We start from the raw sequence: 21,407 nt of genomic DNA on the forward strand, positions 1-21,407 counted from the left end.
GTGGCTCGCACTGCTTGAATTCTAGCGCGGTTGACAGATAGCCGGTCGGATCCGGCAAAGTTCACGAAACCATCCCCTCCATCCAGCTGCATACCCTGACGATAACTCCATCACCCAGCGCACATACTGCAATGATGAGGACACAACTGCGAATTCCGAGGAAAATTTTAGGGTAGTACGAAAACTTCGCGAAGGAATACTGAACTGCTGTAGACAGATTGCCGAAAGAAACGTATGTCGCGTCGCGATGTGCCTCTTCCCACGTTTCACGCCAAGCCATTGTAGATCTGTCGAAACGAGCCAAACACTTCATGTCAACCACTCAAACACCAACTACTTCGATACGAACCCACAAAACTAATGGTCTTTAGTCCGGGAGCTATGATCCGATTCGCTCCTCTTGCTGCAACACTCGAGACACAATAGCCTGGAGAACCATCTGCTTACCACCTCAAACAAAGTATTGACCAAGCTTTCTCAAACGCGAGATAAGCTTTTCTTGACTACGGCGCTTACAGGATACAACCGCGACTAATACGGTCAACAGTCTATTTCTGTGCCGGCACATGTTGTTTCCTTTGTCGCCTGCATAGCCTCACCCTGTTTGAGCCTTGGCGGCTATCCGTCCTGATGCGCAGGAGAGCCATATCGGACACGAATATTGCCGAACATGTGTGGCGCGACGTGAACTGCTTTAGTTGGTCATCCACATCAAAGAAGATCAAGGTGCAGCGCGAATGTCAGATGGGAATAGTGGGACAAGGTGGGAGGCTAAGTCAAGGAAGAGCTGCATCCGTTGACCTGAACGTCGAAGACGAGACGAGTGATAGGTTAATGTATAACAACAAACAGATGCCTTAGGCTCTAGAGTATCATATCAAATCCCTTGTTTCGTTTCCAGCATTCTGTCTGATATACGTCTTCCTCCCCTGCATCGATCACCCAACTCTCATTCATTCACCCAACCACCACACAACATGCGCTTCTCAATAATACCGACCGCAGGCCTCTTAATCACGTTGGCATCCGCAGCACCACTCAAGAAGCGCGACTACTCTCCCTTCCCACTAGTAAACGGCTTCCCAAACCCCTCCCAAGAAGCCGTTCTTCAAATCCAAAAAGACGGCCACGGCACTCTACCCAACGGGCCTCCACCGCCAACACTCAGCCCCGATGGCACCACAAACCTCAAACTCATCGCACTCAACGAACTCTTCGAAGTAGCATTCTTCACCGAACTGATGAGTAACGTGACGAACAAACTCCCCGGCTACGACCTCGGCGACCGCCAAGGCTACATAATCGAATCCCTGAAAGCCATCGTAAATCAAGAGGAAATGCACGTCCTCAACGCCAACGACGCGTTGAAACACTTCAACAACGCCCCCATCGAAGGCTGCAAATACAACTTCCCCGTCGTCGACTACGAAGGCGCCATCGCACTTGCAGCAACATTCACAGACCTCGTCCTCGGCACTTTACAAGAAGTCTCCGAACTCTTCGCTCGCTCCCAAGACTTCGGTCTCGTACACGCGGTAGCATCAGTAATAGGAAACGAAGGCTCCCAAGAAGGTTTCTTCCGCGCCGAGCAAAAGAAGCGGCCAAGCGCCCAACCCTTCCTCACGTCCTCATCCCGCGATTTCGCCTTCACCGCTATCCAAGACTTCGTCGTGGAGGGCAGTTGTCCGAACATTAACACCATCCCGCTCAAACGCTTCAAGCCTCTGGCGGTCGAAACCAAAGACATCAAGGCAGAGACGCAAAACATAAAATTCTCGTTCTCGATGAAGGACGCGGGTATGTTTGAGATTGATATGCTCAAGTTGGTTTGGATTAATGGGCAGAATGTACCCGTTGTCAAGGCGCTGCAGAATGTGGAGATGAAAGACGATAGGGTTATGTTTGAGGCGGAGTTTCCGTTTGAGGAGTTTGTTATGGAGGGGTTGACGATTGCGGCGGTGACGATGGGGGCGGATGCTTTTGCGGGGGCGGGGGAGGTTGCTGAGAAGACGGTGTTTGGGCCGGGGATCATTGAGTTGGATTGAGGTTGGTGAGGTGTTTAGTGTGCATAGCGACGGTGTTGGCTTTTACGCTGAGGATAGTGTTGCTGGTTTGTAGATAATTATAATGTCTTATATCTCTACCCATGCCCGTCTTGACCCTTAACGCTCATGTGTGAATCTCATCTGAACTTTCGGTCGCCCGGATCGCCTCGACTTCCATTCACAACTCGCTCATAGGCTTCGCCAGCAAAGTCCTAAAATCAACCGTTTCCCTAAAACTCTTCAAAAACTCTCTCATCGTGCTCGGCAGCTTGGGTTTATGCCAGGTCCGCATGATGCTCATTATGTATTCCTCGTCAGGGATCCGATTTCTATTCAAATAGAACAGCGAATTGCCTAGCGGCATCCAAATAGCCATGATACCCGTCACACCGAACTGCTCTTGGAGGAAGTAGTCGACTGACTTCATAATCATCCGGGCAAACGGTCGAGGATGCGGGCGATCAGGGTGCGAAAGTGAGGTATCGGTGTAAAGATCGATGCCGCTCGCGACATCGAGGGTGGAGTATAGGAAGAGGGCTGTCAACCAGTAGCGTACTGTGACACAGGCAATGTCTATGCTGGGAAAGGTGATTGGCGTTGCGTTGCTAACGATCTCGGGTGTGTAGATGGCGTTTGCTTCTGCATTGACCCAAGCTTCGAGCTCGAAATGCAGTGTCCAGCATTTTGCTATGGTGTATACTTGTAGCCCTTCTCTTTCTTGCTCGCCCAGATCTTCGAATTGTAGCTTGTCGATTGCGCCCAAAAGCTCGGGTATGCCGCAGAGGATGTCTATGAGAACATCGTCGGATGACTTGGTCCGCCCTTTCCAAGGTATCGTCTTCCACTCTTCCTCATTGAGTATGGTTGGTTTCCTGCCGCGGATGGCAGGACCAAGCAGCCGGTATCTTGCATTAGTGAAGAGTCTATGCGCTGCGTCGTTTTCCGCAAATATCTCCGGGCCACGACTGACTATCATAGCTAGCTCACCCTCACAGTGACTGAGCCAGCTTTTCGCCTGGTTGGTCGTATTCGGTTCCGCGCCGAACAGCATATCGAAGAGAGCCATGACTCGCGGTACAACAAGCAGCGACTCGCTACTCGCTCGAGCGGGGTTTTGTAAAGCCATAGCTGTTTCCTTGAGCGCTTTCCCATACAGTGTCCTTCCTTGCCGCGTGAGAGCTTCGTTATCCGAAGTTACCCCAAGCTGTGTTATGCCAACTGCCAGAGCAGCCATCTGTAGTGCTTCATCGCGCGTGCTAAGCAAGGGTAGCAAGCTAACAAACTCCTTTGCGTCTGTGTTGGTGGTGTGGATAACGCCCTGCGGGTTGTACATATTCAAGAAAGTCGCCATAGTCTTCTCGCTGTAAGCGGATCTCGCGAGCGCATCAGGCAGCATGATTGGTATCGACATGGAACATGGTTTCTGTGTTCCTGGAGTCGATACAGGGTTGAATTGCATTATCTGCATGCCTTGCCGAGGTGGCTGTCCGGGAGACTTCTCAGGCGTCGCATGGCGTCCTAATTTTGGTGCAGGACGGGTAGGTCCGCTTCCTTTCTGGTAGATGAAGATGCGGTCCGAGTCGTAGCCTCCGCATGCTATCCCGCGTTCTTTGCATTGACCGCACTCAGGCTGGACTAGATCGCACTAACATACATCAGCTTCACGTCTTGGGTGTTGCTCGTAGGCGCTCGCACTTACGCCCTTCTTTCTTTTTCGGCACGTCACGCAGCCTTTGGAGCGTCCTGGAACTCCCACCATCTCGTAAAGTTAGAGTTGGCGCATGCACGATGGATTTCGTCCGCTGTCACTCCTGTTCAGCGCAGAATGTTCCCTATATGGACATACATCGTCTGCCTGCTAGCGTAACGGTAAAGAAGCGCAATCTCGTAGGGCTGTGAAGCGCCTGTAGTAGCTGTAGGGCTAGCTGTTGATTGGTGCGCATTTGTCTATGACGACGGTCGAAATGCTTGGGAGGTGGCTTGTATGACTTCCACGTTGTTAAGCATCAGGCGTTCCACTATGTCATCTCAATCAACCAATGATGGTTCCTCGCGCCTTACCCTTTTCGGCTGATTCTGCGACAACTCGCGCTGCTGCAGAGGGGCCCCAGCTTTCACCGCAGATAGCTCGGTGTAGATCGAAGTAGCCATGCGATATCTTGATTACCATTGCGATCGCATCGAAGCCTTAACAATCGGTCAAGGGGACTCTCCTGTCGCATGGGGACCCTTTGCGGGGTTAATGCGCGCTGTGTACCTTCCGCTGACAAAACGTCTTCTCCTGCATACCAGCGCGAAATGTTCTCAATACGGCATGGTGATCGTCTGCACAGAGTGTGGTCAACTAGTATAACATGAAGCCAACTCTCCTCTCGAAGATGGCATACAACCAGCAACGACCATCGCCTCGACTACTTTCAGTCAGCTTCTACCTCAAGCCCTAAAAATCAATCGTCTCCATCAAACATACTATAACTACCTACCAAACCACACTCCTCTCCAAGGTTTCGGCATCAACCATCACAATGGTCGCCTCAGCCCCCACCCCCAACTTCTTCACCAAACGCATAATCCACCCCCTCGGCTTCACAAAAACCTACAACTTCTGGCTCTACTTCATCTTCGGCGGCGCACTCGTCGGCTTCGCCCTAGCCCGCGTCTCCTACCTCGACTTCTCGCGCAACTTCTGCCCCTCGTCAGGCCCCAGCTCCAGCGGTAACGGCGCCGCACCAGGAGAATGCTACTACTACCTCAACTTCAGCCAGTACAAAATCGGAATCCTTTTGCATCTCGCTGGCGTGCTACCGGCTAGTCTGCTCGCTGTACTGCAATTCACGCCGTTTATTCGAAAGAGGTGGATTATCGTTCATCGCATCGGCGGGTACGCTGCACTCCTGCTGTACATCGTCGGTCTCGTTGGCGCACTGATGATCGCACGGCATGCATTCGGCGGCGGGCTCGATGTACAGGCTTGGGTTGGACTCGCTGGACTGGCATCGCTGGGCTGCTTCATCGTCAGCTACATCAACGTCAAGAGACTCCAGATTGAGCAGCACAGAGCATGGATGCTTCGGGGCTGGTTCTACGCCGGCAGCATCATTACGACTCGACTCATTATGATCATCTCCGCGCAGGTCATCGCTAAGCAAAACTACCACGTCGTCTGGTCCTGCGCAAAGCTCGCCGCAACAGTCGCCGGCAACGTGGATCTAGCGTCTTCGTACCCTGCCTGCGCGGCTTTTGTCAACGGCACGGATCCTGAGGCTGTCTCCAGCGTCGCCGCGACGTTTGCGGTGGGAGGCCCGGAGAACACGGGGGCTGCGCTGAATGCGGCGTTCGGTATGGCGCTGTGGGTGTCGTTCGCGCTGCACGCTTTTGGTGTAGAGGTCTACTTGCAGCTTACCCCCAAGGAAGCGCAGAGGTTGAGGCAGATCAGTTATCAGAGGCAGTTGGAGGCGGGTATGCGCAATCCGGGCTCTGCGGGTCTTACGGCGGATCGCTTGGGGGATGCGGAGAAGTGGATTCCGGCAGAGACCAAGGAAGAGACCAAAGAAGATGGTGCGAGCATGGCGAGGACTGAGTCGACTGACTCTAGCGCTGATTTCCGGGTGTTTTAGCATAGTGTATAGCGTTTTGTTTTTCGATTAGAGTGCTGTTTTGGGAGCGAGGCGTTGGAAAAGTCATTTATGTAGAACATTAGTTTATAATCTAGAGTATCATTCGAAACTTCGTTCCTGACTTCTCTGCCGACATCGATAATTCATCAGTCATCGTTTTTCGCGATCTAACAACACCAGCCGGTCAGACCGCTCACCAAGGCAGCTGGAGAGGAGTGGACAGCTTGCTCTTCGATCCCAACACGGGTTCAGCAGTACCGATATCACTAAACACCTCGTTAGCTCACTTCCATATATCTCAGATCAACAACAACTTACCCAGGTCCCCTCGGCGCCCAGTACTGTCCAGTATGACTAATATCAAACGACTCAATCCACTCCACCAGGCTCTCCGCAGCAACCTCAGGTTCAACCGCCCCTCCTTCATCCCAGAACTTATCAAAGCCCACATTACGGGTCATTCCCGTCCGCATGAAGCCCGGATGAACAGAGACAATCGCAATCCCCCTATCCCTCAGATCTATACTCAACAACTTCATGCACATGTTGAGCGCCGCTTTGCTAGCATGGTGGCCGTAGTTGCCGCCGCCTTCAGATTCGTGTCGCAGTGTTATACTGCCGCTTTCGGATGAGACGAAGACGATCTTGGAGGCGGAGGAGAGGAGCGTGCTGTTGTAGTTGGCGAGGGCGGTGACGAGGATGGTGGGGCCGATGGCGCAGGTGGTGTACATGCGCTGTTGCGCGGAGAACGAGGGCTCCTCAAGCGATTCTGTCTTAAAGTATCCTGCTGTTATGATGACGATGTCCAGATGTGGTATGTGGTTTGATTCAAGAAAGTGGACGAGATCGCTGCCGACGTGTGGGGATTCGAGATCGACGTTGGGGATGTATGTTATGTTGCTTGCTAGCATGGGTTAGTCCAATAGAGCATCTCCAAGGAGTAGGAATTCGCCTACTGTTCTCTGGAGGCTCTGACGCCCTCGCGGTCGCTAGAACATGGTTGTTCGCGTCTGCTGCGTATTTTTGTACGATGCTCGCACCAAGGCCGCGCGTTGCGCCTACAACGAGTATGGTAGGCATCTTGGTGGTAGGAATGAAAGAACGAATGCTGTGAGATTGTCAATAGGAGTTCAAGAGGTGAAATACAAGGCTCTGGGTGAAGGATCCCGATGACGTAGGTGTGTGTTACCCAGGTGTGAGATTGCGCTAAGATAAGGACGCGTCCCGGGGTCGCGTCTGGGAAGAACGCTCACCTTCCTGCATCTTTCGTCCCAAACTACAATTAAACGCATAGTAAGATTTTTTGGGTTGTTTCAAACCGGGCGTCCTTGGCAAGAAAGTCTGGTCATGAACCTCATCTACCTAGGTATTTCGAAGAGAGAACCATAAACCTGTCAAAATCAAATAACCCAGAAGTCTACATGACCTTAGGGATGTGTTCTCTACGTACCAACCTCAAAAGCTCCCTCAACCAACCCCCAGAATTCCTCAACAATCTCCTTCTGCCCCTCTCCTCCTCTAACCGCCATATACCTCTGTCCCTCAACTTTCGGGTCCCAATTCCCCGGATTCGCGTCCACCATAACGCCGCCCGCCTCTTTCAGAATGACCCACCCGGCACAAACATCCCATGCCCAACAACCCGCCTCCCAGTAAACATCCAGCCCACCACTCGCCACACCACAAAGATTGAGGGCTGCAGAACCAAACGACCGCAATCCATGCACCATACCCCCTCCATTCTCTTTCGTAGCAGCGAGCTTCTTAAAAGTTTCGCTCTTGACCTTGAAATCATTCCCACTCCTATCACTCCCCCACTCGACCGCTACCAAACAGCTGCTCAAGCCATCCAACTTCGTCGGCTCGCTCAACGGCAGTCTCGTCGTCTCATTCAAGTATGCACCCTGTCCCTTGATCGCTGAGTACAGCGTTTGTGTAAACGGGTTGTAAACGATTCCCACCACAGGCTCCCGGTTTATGGCGAGCCCCAAAGAGATGCTGACGTAGGGGTAGCGGTGGACGAAGTTTGTGGTTCCATCGATGGGGTCGCATATGAAGGTGGGGTCGGCGGAGAGGGTGTCGCCTGGCTTGTAGGTTTCTTCGCCCATGAAGGCGTAATCTGGGTATTTTGTGGAGAGGGAGGTGGAGATGAGGGCTTCGACTGCGCGGTCGGTTTCGGTTACTAGGTCGACGGCTGTGGGGTGAGGAAGGAGGGTTAGTAAGGGAGGTTTGTTTGTGGATTGAATCGGGTTCTGGGATGATGAGGTGCTACGTACAGTTCTTCTTTGAGCCTGAGCCTTGTGTGGTTGGCGTTGCGGAGGTGATGCGCGAGCCGGCTTGTTTGGCGATGGTGATCATGAAGTCATGGACTTCTTTGAGGTTTACGTCGGCCATGTTGGTTGTGTTTGTCGGCTTCCTCGACGGCTTCTGTTGTGAGGAGAGAATTGAGGTTTGGTGTATTAGTGGAGAATACTGAAGCTGTGTTATGTTGTGTTGTATAGCTTCCAACCGCCAGAGCTACCTAACTACCCCTCGGTGGGGCAACAGCGGGATGCAGGGTCCGCCACGTGGGGAAACGGCGGCCTCGAGCGGATGGCATTGCGATGTTTACCCTAATTTCGTTCCAGAGATAGAGAAGCTCATACAGTTAAGAGACTAAACCAGTTTGCGTCTACATCAGCATGAAGTCAAAGTAGCATCTGTGTAGTCGTGAAGGGCGAAGGGGAGGAGAATATATCAAACATCACAAATCAAAACATGATATAGCGGCGGCAAAGTTACTTCTCATTACCACCACCGCTCCAAATCCTCCACAGTAAGTCTTCCATTCCAAGCGGTCCGGACCAATCAGTCACCGCATCGGACACGTCTCCACCAGAGAGCGGTGTCCTCCAGCACGATGTCTTCCTAATCCACGCAGCACCAATGCGTCATGAAAATGAATGTCCCCTTCTTGTTCCCTTTGATATGTTCGTACAACAAGCCTAGATGCCCAAATAGCACAAAACAAAGGAAACGCAGTTTCGTCGTCGTCGAGTACTCCTCTCTGCAAGCAGAGAAGGGGGAAATAGGTTCGTTGAAGTTGTTTGTTCGTTGGAATTAAGGGCCAAAGGGGGGACGCGATGGGGGTGAGCAAACTCCACTAGTTAAAGAGAGCGAGCAAGATGAGATAAAGATGAGTTGGGATGATACAACGGTACGCCGAGGGAAAGCAGGGAGAATGGGTATTACTCCGTGTTTTTGTGATTGTTTTCACGTTTTGTCGCGGGTCGGCAATTTGGGGTGTGCGAGCGGAGTATGGTTTGGCAACTTGGTGTGTACTCCGGTGTTGTATGCGAGTGTGTGTTTGTTTGCGGGTGTTACGGTGACGGGTAAGTGGGTGTGCGAATCAGAGGTCTTTAGATGGTCCTGGGAGTGCCGCGGGCGCTGGCGCTGCGAGTTTGTCAGTATGAGATTAACATCACGGGGAAACACAGTTTGCAGGAATTGAACAGAAAAGATGCGCAAGGCGTACCTCGCGTCCACAAGATCATCGACATGATTGCACATAGCCACGAACAGGTCAAAGAACAGTTTTCCCCCCATCTCCATCTCCATCTGCATGGTGCCACTACGCTTGAAAGTTTTCCGACTGCGGATAATCAGAGCGAGGTAATGAGCGCGCAGCCGCGAGTCGCTGTCCGGCGTGTTCTCGTACGCATAGCGTGCGCTGCGCAAGATGGTTCCAACCTCGATCCCGCTCTGCAGGCCCTGCTTGCGCAGAGAGAGCTTCTTGAGCTCTTCGAGGCCGTAGCTATCGGCTGCGCAGTACACGGCTGTGTCGCGCAGAATGACGTCGCCTACGCCGGAGTGGAAAAAGGTTGGCTCGACGGCGGCCGCGCGGTCGCCGGTTTTGTTTGGGTCGGGTGAGGCAACTGCACCTTCGAGCATCCAGGTTTGGCGTCGCTTGTCGTGGACAAGGCGCGGGTAGTAGTCACCTTTGTACAGGTACTCGAGGATGCAGCTGAAAATCTCAGGTTCCTCCGTGGGCAGATCGATGCGGCGGTTAGCGGATTCGAAGAACTGGCCCCGCAGCAGTTCAGCAAAGTACGGGGAATGACAGAGGACGTCTTCGTGCGCAGCGAACAGTCGCTGGTCGGAACCAACGATCACTGTCACAATGGCAGAGGTGAGCGATGGTGACCCACCGTCCATCATTGGACTGTCCTTGCGCGCATCCAGCTTCTCGACCATCACCTTCTGCTTGGACGCATCGCGGAACGATCTCTTCGGCTGTTTGGTAATCTTGCCTGAGCGGTCTTTCTCCTTCGAGCTAGCGAAAGAGCGTTTGCCGAACATGTTGACCGAAGAGCGGAATCGAAGTAGCGAGCGACGAAGTTTCTCGTAAAGAGTGGACAGGTTAGTGACGCAGCAGCAAGTAAGAGAAATGGAGCTCCGGAAACTCTCAGATTTCGCAAACCTTTCGGGAGAGAAAAGTCGTTGAAAATCCGAAGAGCTTAAGCGAGTCTACCAACACTGGTGGTGAAGATAAAGCACGCTTTGGTTGTCGAACTCAAGCTTGTCGTGAGGCGTAAAGGCTGAAGATTGTGGGGTTGCGGCCTGTTAAATACTGGCGATGCCAAGTCGCCGCCCCCGTCGCCTGGGACAACTAGCGCTGGCACGCTGGGCTGTGTCACGCAGATTGTTATCGCTATTCGCCAATTGCTGCATGCGAGCTGCAGTAGATATCAGGCTGCGAGGCGCCATCATTGATTGTTGTGAGTGCTCATTCGAGGCTTTCCCAAACATGGAAGACGATGGATTTCTGGCTCGAGGAGTGACGATAAGCGAGCATCAACGGCAAGCGGTATGACGTTGGACCTAGCGACGTCGATATGGAGCGCAGAAATAAGTTAGCACGGGCAGGGAAGTTGTGTTTGAATTCATAGCCGTTTTGATCGGGCCGTCAGGTGTGCGCGTCGCGTCTCTGTCGCGATGTAACGTGATCTGGGTGTCGGGCAGTTGGTGACTCACAACAAAAGTGAGTGTGCCTATGAGATGAGCCCAATTTCCAGTCTTGCAGCCCTGCATAGCGCATAAGTTTAGGAAGACGTCCTCCGACGGAGACAGAACCTAGAAGTAAGTTCGGAGCTCCGAAGTATAATGCAGCGCTTATGCGCTATGATGGTGCGTGAAAGCGTGAAAGCCTGCCTGCGTGCCTGTCGCAAGCTGTCGTTGCTGTCAGGCCCAAGCTGAAACACGATAGCTTGTCAAGCGGTCAAAACCACGTGTTCTAGACGGATCGCGAGGATGTGCAGTCTCGGAGATATACGTGCGGTATGGACCGGGGCGGCTTGATAAGATATCAGGACGGGGGTGCACCTTGATGTTCGGCACTCGCGAATGAGGCACCAGAACCGAGACGAGTGTTCCTTGGTGATGGTATGACGTCGTCACGTTGCTCGAACGTCAAGTGGATTCACAACGTGTCGCAGACATCTTTTGAAGAGAGACAGAGATGGAAACTGGCAACGTGTGAATGCTAGCGTGATCCTGCTACCAGAACGTGTGCAGGCGATCGTCTACCGGGCCGCGTGCGGAGCTTTGACTAAGGAATCGAGGTCCCTCGTCATCCATAGGCAACTTTCCCCACATCTACAACCCTCTTTTCACGTCAATCACCTGCCACTGCACTGCATCCGCCTACACACGAGCGCAGTTACGGTGTTGCAGTCTATCCTTACTCTCCGCGCTTCCTTTACCTGTGCACCAGCTTCTGCCTGGCTACTTAACTACACCGCCTACCCCGGTGCAGTCCCAGAGTCTCTTGCACGAGACAGCCTAACCTACAAACAACTCACTCAACCAACCGTAAACATGAGCACCGGAGCGAAGAAGCGTATTATGAAGGCAAGCCACTACATGGAGGCCGGCGCAGAAGTACTCATACTAACAGGGCCACAGGAGTACGGCGAGTGCATGGCTGACACACCGCCGGGTATGAAGATCAACTTCGACGAGCAGAACATGACCAAGTGGGAGGTGTTGATGGACGGGCCAGCCCAGTCGGCGTACGCTGTAGGTTTGATCCATGCGCCCTCCGTGCGGCGTGGGTAGCGCTTGCTAACAGCCTGCAGGGCGGCCACTTCAAGCTCGAGATTACCTTCCCGACCGAATACCCCTTCAAGCCACCCGTCGTCAGCTTCCGAACCAAGATCTACCACCCCAACGTCAGCAACGACGACAAGGGGTCCATGTGCCTGGGTCTGCTGCGCGCTGACGAGTGGAAGCCGCCAAACAAGGTGGTGTCCGTCCTGCGCCTCATCCAGACGCTGCTCATCGAGCCCAACCCGGACGACGCCATCGAGCCGTCCATCGCCAACGAGTACCGGGAGAACCGCAAGGAGTTTGAGAAGAACGTAAAGGACTGGGTCAAGCGCTATGCCAAGTGAGGGGTCACGGGTCCTCTACCGGCCAGGCGGATATGGGCATCGATTAGAGTAGGCAGTCGCGCAGGGCTCGTCGGATACATATTGCATCTTTGGCGTTCGGCGAAATTTGCACGCGGACGGAACACGTCTTGACCGGTGTGGGCGAAGAAGCATCCAATGTTTTGCAGATCGCGATGCATCCGCAGCTTAGGTAGGCATCGGGCGATTATGCAGGGTAGACTTACTCGGGCTCGCCAAATAAGATGAGTGCAACCGCAACATGTCGTCATGTCCCAATCTCCCAGCGTCGTCTGTGCCAGTGCTGTAGAAGCGAGCCGCAGGGCAGGACAAGGGGGAGCCTGGGAAATTCCTTCTCGAAGCCCGCAAGAGGCTTCGACGCCTAGTGCACTTCCCAACTGAGATTGCTGCGTGCTTAGCTGTCAGCTGTCCAAGTTTATTCTCTATGCGAGTGGTGCTCGAGCGCAGTGCTGGCAGCGAGTGCAGGGCCAAGCTAGCGAGTCAAGCGCAACAAAGCGTGTGGCACGCGCCTCGCAAGTGTTCCAGCAAAGCAAATAGTGCATTCATGTAACCCGAGAGAGCCGGCCAACATATGTGATGGCTGCGAGGACTTGTCGCCAGGACACAACATAGACTAGACAAGGCCGTCGACGGTGTATTGCTTCGTGATGATTGCAGCCGGGTTGAATATCCCCGGCGGCTCTGATTCGTCCGGAGCGCGTCAATTTCGCGAATTCCTGCTCGAGGCGGCGGGCGGTCGGTACCTGTTGCAGCGCTTATGCAACTCTCCTAATTTGTGCCGTTGCATGTCAGAGTAACGAACTCCTCTGACACGCCCGCTGAGGTCCACCAAGCTCCTACCGGCCCGCGACCTCCCAGCCTACAGGAATCGGGGATGAGGGAAGCGCCGCGTCTTGGCAGCGACTCAGTGAACGGACGGATCCAGGCGCGGGAGCTGAAGGAGACTTTCCTGCTACACGTTGCAGGCACCCATCCCTCACCACCGTCTGATTGCACCGCGCCAGTGCCGCACGTCACGTTCCTTATCCTTCGCATGCCCTCATTCTTTACCTGACCCCATTCACACACAGAGCTCTGAAGCTCCCTACGTCGACCCGCCGCCGCGCCCCCAGAGCAGGCCTCCACCAACCCGATTCACGATAATCACCGCCCACACCTGCGCTGCACCCGAGAATGTTACCGCGAATTTCAACCTCCGAGCTGTCCTGTTCTCCGGTCGAATGAGCGCCCGTCCCGCCGACGCCCACCACACCCGCACCCCTTCACCACGCCATGGGCGACGCTCTCCTACGTGTCGCTACAGGCGTCTCTCCAGCAGCCGAGCCGGAGCCATACGTCCCCTACCGCTCTCCCACGGCGGAATACACGCCGCCGACATCGCCCCAGCCACAGCTCCCGTATGCAGCGAGAAGAGGCTTTGGAGCGCACCGGGCCAAGCACCCAGCTGAGCTCCAGATGGACACAGCAGACGCGCCACCCTACGACCGGCCCGCCTACAGTCCCTCGCCTGCAGACAGCCCGACCCTTCCGCTTGCAGCACTGCCTTCCCCCGGCTTTTCCCAGCGCCATCGCGCTCCTTCCCTACTTCGCCATGCCGCCGTCCCTCCCCCTCCCAACGGCGTGCAAGCGGGAATGGCATCTGCCCCAATGTCTCCCATAATGGCTCCTGCCATGGCCCGCCAGGACAGCGGCCCTCGCTCGCCTGACCTCCGCGCTATTTTCAACCCGCTCGCTAGCAATCCCGTCAATTCGACCGGGCCATCATGGGACTCTTCCAACGAAGACCTGTCTGGCTCACCCAGCTCCCCTCTCAGGCCCCGTGGAATGACCAACTCTTCGCAAAATTTCCATCCAACACCGCCTCTGAGATCCGTGACCTCGATCCCCGACTACGCCCAATACCGAGGCAACGAACGCTCCAATCTATCTGGCACCTACAAGCCGAATAGAGGTGTTCCGAACTGGTCTCACACTGACTATTACCCTCCCCCACCTCGACCGTTTCGTGGTGAGGAACCACGGGCCAGTTTCAGATCCGGTTGGACCAATGCGTCTTCCAGTGTACTCGAAACTAGTGGCACGGAAAGAAGCAGTATCGTCACCGCACGGAGCTCCATCGCCAGTGATCGACACAACAGCGTCTATTCCCGGGATCCATCGAGAGATCGTCTGGAACGCCTTCGGGAACGCGACGGTTCCCCGGAAACAATACTGACTTCGGAAATCGCCGAGGAGGATGAGAATCTAGACGCTGTTGGCGATGTGTTAGATTCATACTACTACGATGAGGAAGATGAGGAGCGTAGTCCTATCATGGAGCAGGATGAACGAGACATGCACAGCCCCTCGCCAGCAGGTCTTGACGCGGAACTCCCCGAGCTGTCGCAAACGCCCTCTCGCGATTTCGATTCCCTAGACTCCTTTCAATCGAACGAAAGCCTCAAGCAATGGGATGACCGGACACGCCTTTCGACGCACAGTAAACTTGGACGCAACGCGGATTCCAAGGAGCTATTGACAATCCGTCCTCCTTCCGGCTCGGATGTGGACGAAGTATACAACCTCGATCCTACAGAGCGAAAGGCGCTGCGAATCGAACTACTGCCCTCGGTACAGGTCAGCCCATTCCAAGCTGCATACACCCCACGAACAATCGAGGCCGCAACGCAACAGTCCAGAAAGAAGCGATCGAGCACAGTGAAACGAGCAAGTGAAGAAGCACCGAGGCGTGTGTCTGTCACACTGCAAGCTCTTGCTCTCAGAACCACGGAAGCCAAGGGCCACCGCTCGAGTAGATCGATGGGTAGCCGCTCACAGCTAGACCATATCCGTCGTGATATTTCCAATCTTCCACAATTACCCCCAAGTCGATCGCGAATGTCGCGCCAGGATTGGGCCAACATCGAAGCTTACTCCAAGCGACACAGCAAGAGACCAAGTGTTCCTCGCACCTTTTCCAGTGAATCTCTTGCCAGTTCTCATGTTCCTCAATCTCCGCCTATGCAAAGATCTGAGCCGCTCCCTGAGCTGGACGAAGACGAGGCTATTCCCCGTCGCGCTTCCACGAGTGTCTTCGACAGAAAGAGCGCACTGTTCGATCTTGGCATGATGTCTCAGCTCACGACAGCCAAGAGCAAGCCCGAGTCCCCGAGAGGCCCTACATTGGCACCTCCCAGCCAAATTCCCACCGTGATACCTGGCCTGCGAAAGACGGCTGCCCCTACCGAGAGAGATCGCTATGGATTCAAGAAGGCTTCCGACAAGATCAACGTGCAGGAGTACAACGCATGGGCTTCTAAATACGAAGACCACATCTCCCGCCGGAGAGGCAAATGGATTTCATTGATGGCCAAGCAAGGTCTGTCAACGAATGAGCCTACCAGGTTCCCTGAGATGTGTGAGAAGGTCAAGCGCTATGCTCGCAAGGGCTACCCTCCTGAGTGGAGAGGTGCCATGTGGTGGTACTATTCTGGCGGTCAGCACGTGCTTGCGCGAAAGGAAAATGTCGGCCTGTACAAGTCTCTGGTAGCTCGCGTCAACCGTGATGAGCTCAACAAAGACGACAAAGATGCCATTGAGCGCGATCTCGACAGGACATTCCCCGACAACATCCATTTTCGTCCGGAAGCAGCGACTGATCTACTGGACGGCGAGTCTGACGACGAACCCGTGTTGATCCAGGACCTGCGCGAAGTCCTATCTTGCTTCGCCCTGAACAACCCCAATATTGGTTACTGCCAGTCGCTCAACTTCATTGCCGGCCTTCTTCTATTGTTCCTGAAGCAGGACAAGGAGAAGGTCTTCATCCTTCTCACAATCATCACGCAAAATCATCTGCCTGGTGCTCACGCTCGCAGCTTGGCAAACACCGAGGTCAATGTCCTGATGATGCTGATCAAGGACTACCTGCCAAAGGTATGGGCATCAATTAACGACACCGATCTCATCAACAGCGGCGCCGGCTCCAACGCTCACCCCAACTCCAAGTTCCAACGCCAGCCTACAGTCGCTCTTTCATGCACTTCCTGGTTCATGAGCATCTTCGTTGGTGTGCTGCCAATTGAAACGGTACTCCGCGTTTGGGACGCCTTCCTCTACGAAGGACCCCGTGCCCTTTACCGCTACGCCCTTGCCATCTTCAAGCTGGGTGAACCAGAAATCAAAAAGTACCGTCCTGGCGATGGCGAAATCTTCATGGCAGTCCAGACACTGCCCAGGCGTTGCCTCGACCCTAACATCCTGCACGACCTGGCGTTCGTGAAGAAGGGGTTCGGTAACCTGTCACAGAACGTCATTGACCAAAAGCGCATGTTCTGGCGTGAACAGAACATTCTGGCGCACCAGACTTCGGTCAAAACCACAAACGGTCGACGAATGCTCACCGTACCACAAGAAGAAGATGAAGATGACGATCGGGACAGCCTCAGGAAGGCCATGGGCATGAACCGCCTGCGCCGTCGCGCATCCCGCAAGTTCCGCCAAATGGGCATCAAGTGAAGAAGCCAGACTTCTCTCCACCCACACCATCAACAAAGAATCAGTCAACCAACTGAACGTTCAGCACGAGTCCAACGTTTCTCGGCCGTGCTTTTCTCACTTACATATACGTTTGCAGCGTTTTATCTCCCTCATCGTCCGGCGTTTTACCAAAAAAGAGAAGGTGGTCTATCTGGGTTACTTTGCTTTACCTTCTTGTATAATAATCACGATATACCCTTTTTGCGGGCGGAAGCTTTTCAACTTGAAAGAAGGATTGTAGAGAGCTAGAAGGGATGGAGATGGGAGTGCTTGTCGCAAGCATAGCATCGCATCAGATGGACGTGCTTTTTGTTGGGTAATGGTTACGATGTTATGACCCTCATCAGTCAATCAATATACCCTGTTCGTCCTGCTTAGAAATACTTCGACCTTGCTGCATGTGCTTGCTGTGAATGAAGACCTGCTGCTGAAGAGTCCACGAACCAAGGCGCGCATGTGAATCACAACCACGTTTCACTTGATTGGTCCAGTCCCAGATTGCGGGGCACCAATCCCCCACCATAGATTTTCGGCGTACGCCGCTCTAGCCTTGCCTACCTAAGTAGGTAACCATTTCTTGACTCTCCCGCGGGCGGACAGACTTTTTTTTGCAAAAACAATTCCACTCCTCCGTTCAACTTTGATTTCGCTCTTTACACTTGGAGATATTATTCAGAATACTACCGCGAACATGGTCGAGAAGGTTTACGTCACGTACAACCAGGTACGTTCTTTGGAGGTCCTTTGTTACACATGCGATCAGACACCCCGCGCACGCACGCGCGTGAGGTGTCTTTGTGTCACCACGATGTATACGACGCGAGGCTGGTGTCGCGCCATGCAGATGTTGCAGAAAGCGATGCTAGAGACTCAGTTCGTATCGTATCCATGCGACCACGACAATCGAACCCTTGCGCAACACGAAGCAGCAAACAAAGCACAAAGACCACAGCTAACAACCCCCCTCCCCACAGGTGCACAAGCTGTGCCAAGAAGCCGCGGACCAAATCCTCAATGACTTCAAGCCCAACCTCATGATCGCCATCGGCGGCGGAGGCTACGTCCCCGCGCGCATCCTCCGGTATTATATCCCCAAACCCCACACGTACACCGTACATACCAAACCAGACAACAAGAACTAATAAACTTGTTTGAAAGATCCTTCCTCAAGCGCTCAAACAGCCCCAACATCCCCATCCAAGCCATCGGCCTCTCCCTCTACGAAACCCTGCCCACAACCACAGACAAAGACGTCGAGACCCCGGGAACAAAAGTAACCCGCACACAATGGCTCGACCTGTCTTCTCTCGAGATGGCGAATCTGATCGGCAAGAACGTGCTCATCGTCGATGAGGTCGACGACACGCGCACGACGCTGGAATACGCGGTCAGGGAGTTGGAGAAGGATGTTGAGGCTGCGGTGAAGAAACTGGGAAGGGAGGGCGAGAAGACGAATTTCAGTATTTTTGTGCTGCACAACAAGGATAAGGCGAAGAAGGGGGCGTTGCCGCAGGAGATTCTCAAGGGGAGGTATAGTGCGGCGAGGACGGTGGGGGATGTTTGGATTTGTTATCCTTGGGAGGCTACGTATGTCTTTTTTCTTACTCTCTACCTGCGTTTCTGTATGTTTTTGTGATAAGTGCTAACCGTGATTTAGTGACATTGACGAGCACGACCGTCTTTCCAGGGAGCAGGAGGGCAAGCAATAGGATTTCTCCATCGAGGAAGGATAGAAGGGAGATGATGACGATGCAAGAGAAAAGTATGCGTGACATTTACGGCATTCGATCGGTAGCATTTAACGGACGGATGGGATATACTGGAGTTTGAATGGGATTGGATAGCAAGATAGATGTATTGAATGAGCGAATGACTTTGCATAGATGGCAGTGCTGATCTAACGAATTTACCATCTCACAGTTCAGATTCGTTATCGGTCATGGTCGACTGATTGGTGAAGAGTTGATTGTAGTAGAGGTTTTGGATGCTATGGCGTGCGAGGTATGACATATGGAGCAGGGTAATCTGGGTGCAGTAGAGAATTCGGAGTTGGTCAGCGTCCTATTGTATGGAGCGTTACTAGGGTCGCTAGAATCCCTATCGCATTTCCAAGGTTTGCTACACATACACTGCTATATCTCAATGACTAGTCACTTTCTGCAGATAATGAAAGCTCCTGCCTCCGTCGTTCCAGCTCCGGCCCCCAGATCTCCTTTACACGGGCATATGGCCGAGACTGTAGCCACCCCTTGTAATGTGGTTGATCGAACCAAGTATCCAAACCTTTCAACACCCCAAGCTCTCCTATATCAAAGAACGTTCCGCTCTCCTTCGGCCACTTGTCCTTGTCGTCATCGTCAAAACAGAGTATGTAGAATCTATTCCCCGCGTTTCTGATAACATAGTTTTCGTTCATAACAACGGGAGCGTTGATATCGAGATCGAGTGACTCGTTGTCCGTTGATTCAGACACGATGGGCTTGTAGGCTCTGCCGTTACTGGCGTCCTCAACCGCATTCATATCATGTTTGTCGGCTTTCCGGTCCATAAGCGCAATCGTGTCACGCATTTCGCCTTCGACGTCCCCGTCCCAGAATGCGGCATAGCATGTGTCCTTCCACCACGCCATGGCACCGTTGGTATCAGAGAATTCGGGGTGTTCATATAGCCGGGAACCCTCCCATACACTCATGTCCGTTTCTTCTTCGTTGAATCGCACTAGGAAGGATGACTTGCCGTTGGTGTCTCGCATGACTATCGACAGTATGTTCTGCTTGTCGTCGACTGGGACAAAGGTGTTTGGATCACGGGAAAAATACGAGAGAGAAGTTACCCCGTGGAGGTTTGCGTGGTGTGTGCTGAGACACTCCCCGCTGTATGTGTAGCGACCGAACGCGAAGAACTGTTGGTGGAAAGGAACGTCATTGTTACGTGCGGCATTGGCGAATAAGATGATTGTCTGGGTCGCGGGCTGTATGATAGGAGCAATGCCAAGTGATTCGTTCTCGCTAGACTCTGATTAGCTTTACGTGCAAAGAATGCATAGAGTATCCCAGTGTTGGTGAATTCCTTTGCTTCAAAGGATACGAGCACCGCTCAGCAACCCCAGAGATTACTTACACGACATCTGTCCCCCAGAACATGTTACCGGGTTCGAATTTAATATCGAAGGATCTTCCACGCTGGGAGTCGTATTCCCAGATATACACCGATGCAAAACCGGAGTCGATATGATAACATGCGACAGTGCGCTCTCGACAGGCAACGCTGGCGAAATAATTGTTGTTTGGTACTCTGAACTTCTTGCAACCGCGTTTGCCATGTAATTCGTGAACATAGCAGATGTTCGCCCAGGTTGTTAGCGCCACAATCTCACTAGATACATAGACGTCGATAATTCGTTCACGGCCTTCGCCACCCAGGAAGCGAAGATCCCATGTAGCTAGATCGAGGACGCAAACATTTCGCGATTGGTTTTGCGGGGTGAAGGTTAGGCTTTGCCAGATGAGACTGTTTCCTGCTAGATAGATATCATCTATACTGTCCTTGGGTGCTATCTTGTAGACTTTACGCGGCTTGCCAGTACGAAAGGCATTTATCTTGCGGGCTTTCTTCTGACACAGAGCGTGGTCGGCATCTTGGAAATTTACAGTACCTTGGTACCAACTGTTGAGGCTTGCTTTGATAACGTGTAAGCTCTGAAGAGTGTGTTTCCATCGTCTTGAGACACTTTGCAAGCGGTAGGGAGCAGTAACGTCTAAATGCGAAAACACCTGGGCCACTAGCTCAACGGGTAGATTGCCGATGACGTCGAATTGGAAGGTACGACTGCTTGTCGTGGCGTGGAGTGTCCTCCACTCATAGGGTGATAGTTCTGATGTTAAAGCCTTGAGTGCCTGTTCTCTTTCATGTATGTGCATGCGTCGAAACGCATCGAGGAAGCCGGTAGTCATGCTGCTTTTTCTGCCGATTAAAGGCAGGGCTATCGATAGGACAGCGACTCGCCACCCAAGCGGTCGGTGATAGACTGGTGCGGTGACGGCAGGTGGTAGCGTCGGGGTAAAGCTAACGTTCTGCGTTGACGGCACCTGGGTTGGGCTGGGGAAAGTCGGTCGAGGCTGACTCGAAGGAAGGTTGGTGGTTGACGTTTATCCAAGGAGGTCTGTGCGTGAAGGCTGCCTGCAGACCCTGGACCCTCCCCTGGCTTACACCACGCGTGAAAGCCGAGGATGGCGTCGATGCTCGCGAGTCGTACTAGCAGTGTTTGACCATGGGCAAGGGAGTCAGTCGGCTTCAACTGTCCGGCAGCATTTGAGGCAACTCTGGCGAAGGTTCGGTATTCTAGTCTGTGCCACTGCCTTCCGCATCCGCAGCCGCATCACGGGCACTCGGGAGGAGCATAGGCATATGAGGCGCATTATATGCTGACCCCGCAGCAGAAACAGTTCGCGTTATAGTGATATTAGCGGTGGGTTATTATGGTCGAGCAATGTTTCAGTGTCTCGACCTGCAGCTGGCCGAGGGCAGGGGTCGCGGGCACATGCAACGTCGACAAGGAGCGACGTCTTTGCCGTGAGCTGCATGCCATTGCCCTACCATGGCAGCAAACCCGGACGGCGGGCCATGGTCTGTCAGCGGGCGTTGGGGTACCTAGAGCTACACAGTGCTGAGGGCGGTGATGGATAGGTAGATAAATGAAGATGACCATGTGTCCCCTCAGCGTTGGATGACACTTGGCTCGGCTGGTGGTGCGCAAAGGCCTTCAGATGCTCCCGCAG

The 21,407-nt window shown here is 53.4% G+C and overlaps 10 protein-coding genes across 10 annotated transcripts; 5 read left to right on the forward strand and 5 right to left on the reverse strand.

Moving 5' to 3' along the window:
- Positions 1–977: 977 nt before the first annotated feature.
- J4E84_000030 (uncharacterized protein) lies at positions 978–2,045 on the forward strand (the record flags this gene model as incomplete). The annotated part of the gene is made up of 1 exon (XM_049382675.1): positions 978–2,045. The coding sequence occupies one exon, from the start codon at positions 978–980 to the stop codon at positions 2,043–2,045; it is 1,068 nt and encodes a 355-aa protein (XP_049248193.1).
- Positions 2,046–2,223: 178 nt separating this feature from the next.
- On the reverse strand, positions 2,224–3,804 carry J4E84_000031 (uncharacterized protein; the record flags this gene model as incomplete). The annotated part of the gene is made up of 2 exons (XM_049382676.1): positions 2,224–3,690; positions 3,745–3,804. The coding sequence occupies 2 exons, from the start codon at positions 3,802–3,804 to the stop codon at positions 2,224–2,226; spliced, it is 1,527 nt and encodes a 508-aa protein (XP_049248194.1).
- A 766-nt stretch (positions 3,805–4,570) lies between these two features.
- Positions 4,571–5,662, forward strand: J4E84_000032 (uncharacterized protein; the record flags this gene model as incomplete). The annotated part of the gene is made up of 1 exon (XM_049382677.1): positions 4,571–5,662. The coding sequence occupies one exon, from the start codon at positions 4,571–4,573 to the stop codon at positions 5,660–5,662; it is 1,092 nt and encodes a 363-aa protein (XP_049248195.1).
- Positions 5,663–5,855: 193 nt separating this feature from the next.
- On the reverse strand, positions 5,856–6,742 carry J4E84_000033 (uncharacterized protein; the record flags this gene model as incomplete). The annotated part of the gene is made up of 3 exons (XM_049382678.1): positions 5,856–5,928; positions 5,981–6,566; positions 6,619–6,742. 3 exons carry the CDS (start codon positions 6,740–6,742, stop codon positions 5,856–5,858), a joined length of 783 nt encoding a protein of 260 aa, XP_049248196.1.
- A 362-nt stretch (positions 6,743–7,104) lies between these two features.
- J4E84_000034 (uncharacterized protein) lies at positions 7,105–8,056 on the reverse strand (the record flags this gene model as incomplete). Its single annotated transcript, XM_049382679.1, has 2 exons — positions 7,105–7,856; positions 7,939–8,056. The coding sequence occupies 2 exons, from the start codon at positions 8,054–8,056 to the stop codon at positions 7,105–7,107; spliced, it is 870 nt and encodes a 289-aa protein (XP_049248197.1).
- A 1,004-nt stretch (positions 8,057–9,060) lies between these two features.
- On the reverse strand, positions 9,061–10,000 carry J4E84_000035 (uncharacterized protein; the record flags this gene model as incomplete). Its single annotated transcript, XM_049382680.1, has 2 exons — positions 9,061–9,094; positions 9,177–10,000. The coding sequence occupies 2 exons, from the start codon at positions 9,998–10,000 to the stop codon at positions 9,061–9,063; spliced, it is 858 nt and encodes a 285-aa protein (XP_049248198.1).
- A 1,518-nt stretch (positions 10,001–11,518) lies between these two features.
- J4E84_000036 (uncharacterized protein) lies at positions 11,519–12,093 on the forward strand (the record flags this gene model as incomplete). Its single annotated transcript, XM_049382681.1, has 3 exons — positions 11,519–11,551; positions 11,606–11,719; positions 11,779–12,093. The coding sequence occupies 3 exons, from the start codon at positions 11,519–11,521 to the stop codon at positions 12,091–12,093; spliced, it is 462 nt and encodes a 153-aa protein (XP_049248199.1).
- A 1,290-nt stretch (positions 12,094–13,383) lies between these two features.
- Positions 13,384–16,608, forward strand: J4E84_000037 (uncharacterized protein; the record flags this gene model as incomplete). The annotated part of the gene is made up of 1 exon (XM_049382682.1): positions 13,384–16,608. The coding sequence occupies one exon, from the start codon at positions 13,384–13,386 to the stop codon at positions 16,606–16,608; it is 3,225 nt and encodes a 1,074-aa protein (XP_049248200.1).
- Positions 16,609–17,320: 712 nt separating this feature from the next.
- On the forward strand, positions 17,321–18,338 carry HPT1 (hypoxanthine-guanine phosphoribosyltransferase; the record flags this gene model as incomplete). The annotated part of the gene is made up of 4 exons (XM_049382683.1): positions 17,321–17,353; positions 17,604–17,710; positions 17,788–18,216; positions 18,287–18,338. The coding sequence occupies 4 exons, from the start codon at positions 17,321–17,323 to the stop codon at positions 18,336–18,338; spliced, it is 621 nt and encodes a 206-aa protein (XP_049248201.1).
- Positions 18,339–18,775: 437 nt separating this feature from the next.
- Positions 18,776–19,772, reverse strand: J4E84_000039 (uncharacterized protein; the record flags this gene model as incomplete). The annotated part of the gene is made up of 2 exons (XM_049382684.1): positions 18,776–19,637; positions 19,750–19,772. 2 exons carry the CDS (start codon positions 19,770–19,772, stop codon positions 18,776–18,778), a joined length of 885 nt encoding a protein of 294 aa, XP_049248202.1.
- Between the last annotated feature and the right edge of the window lie 1,635 nt (positions 19,773–21,407).

Source organism: Alternaria hordeiaustralica (genome assembly GCF_023758085.1).
Source record: "Alternaria hordeiaustralica strain BMP 2776 chromosome Unknown scaffold_1, whole genome shotgun sequence".
Classification (NCBI taxonomy): Eukaryota; Fungi; Ascomycota; class Dothideomycetes; order Pleosporales; family Pleosporaceae; genus Alternaria; species Alternaria hordeiaustralica.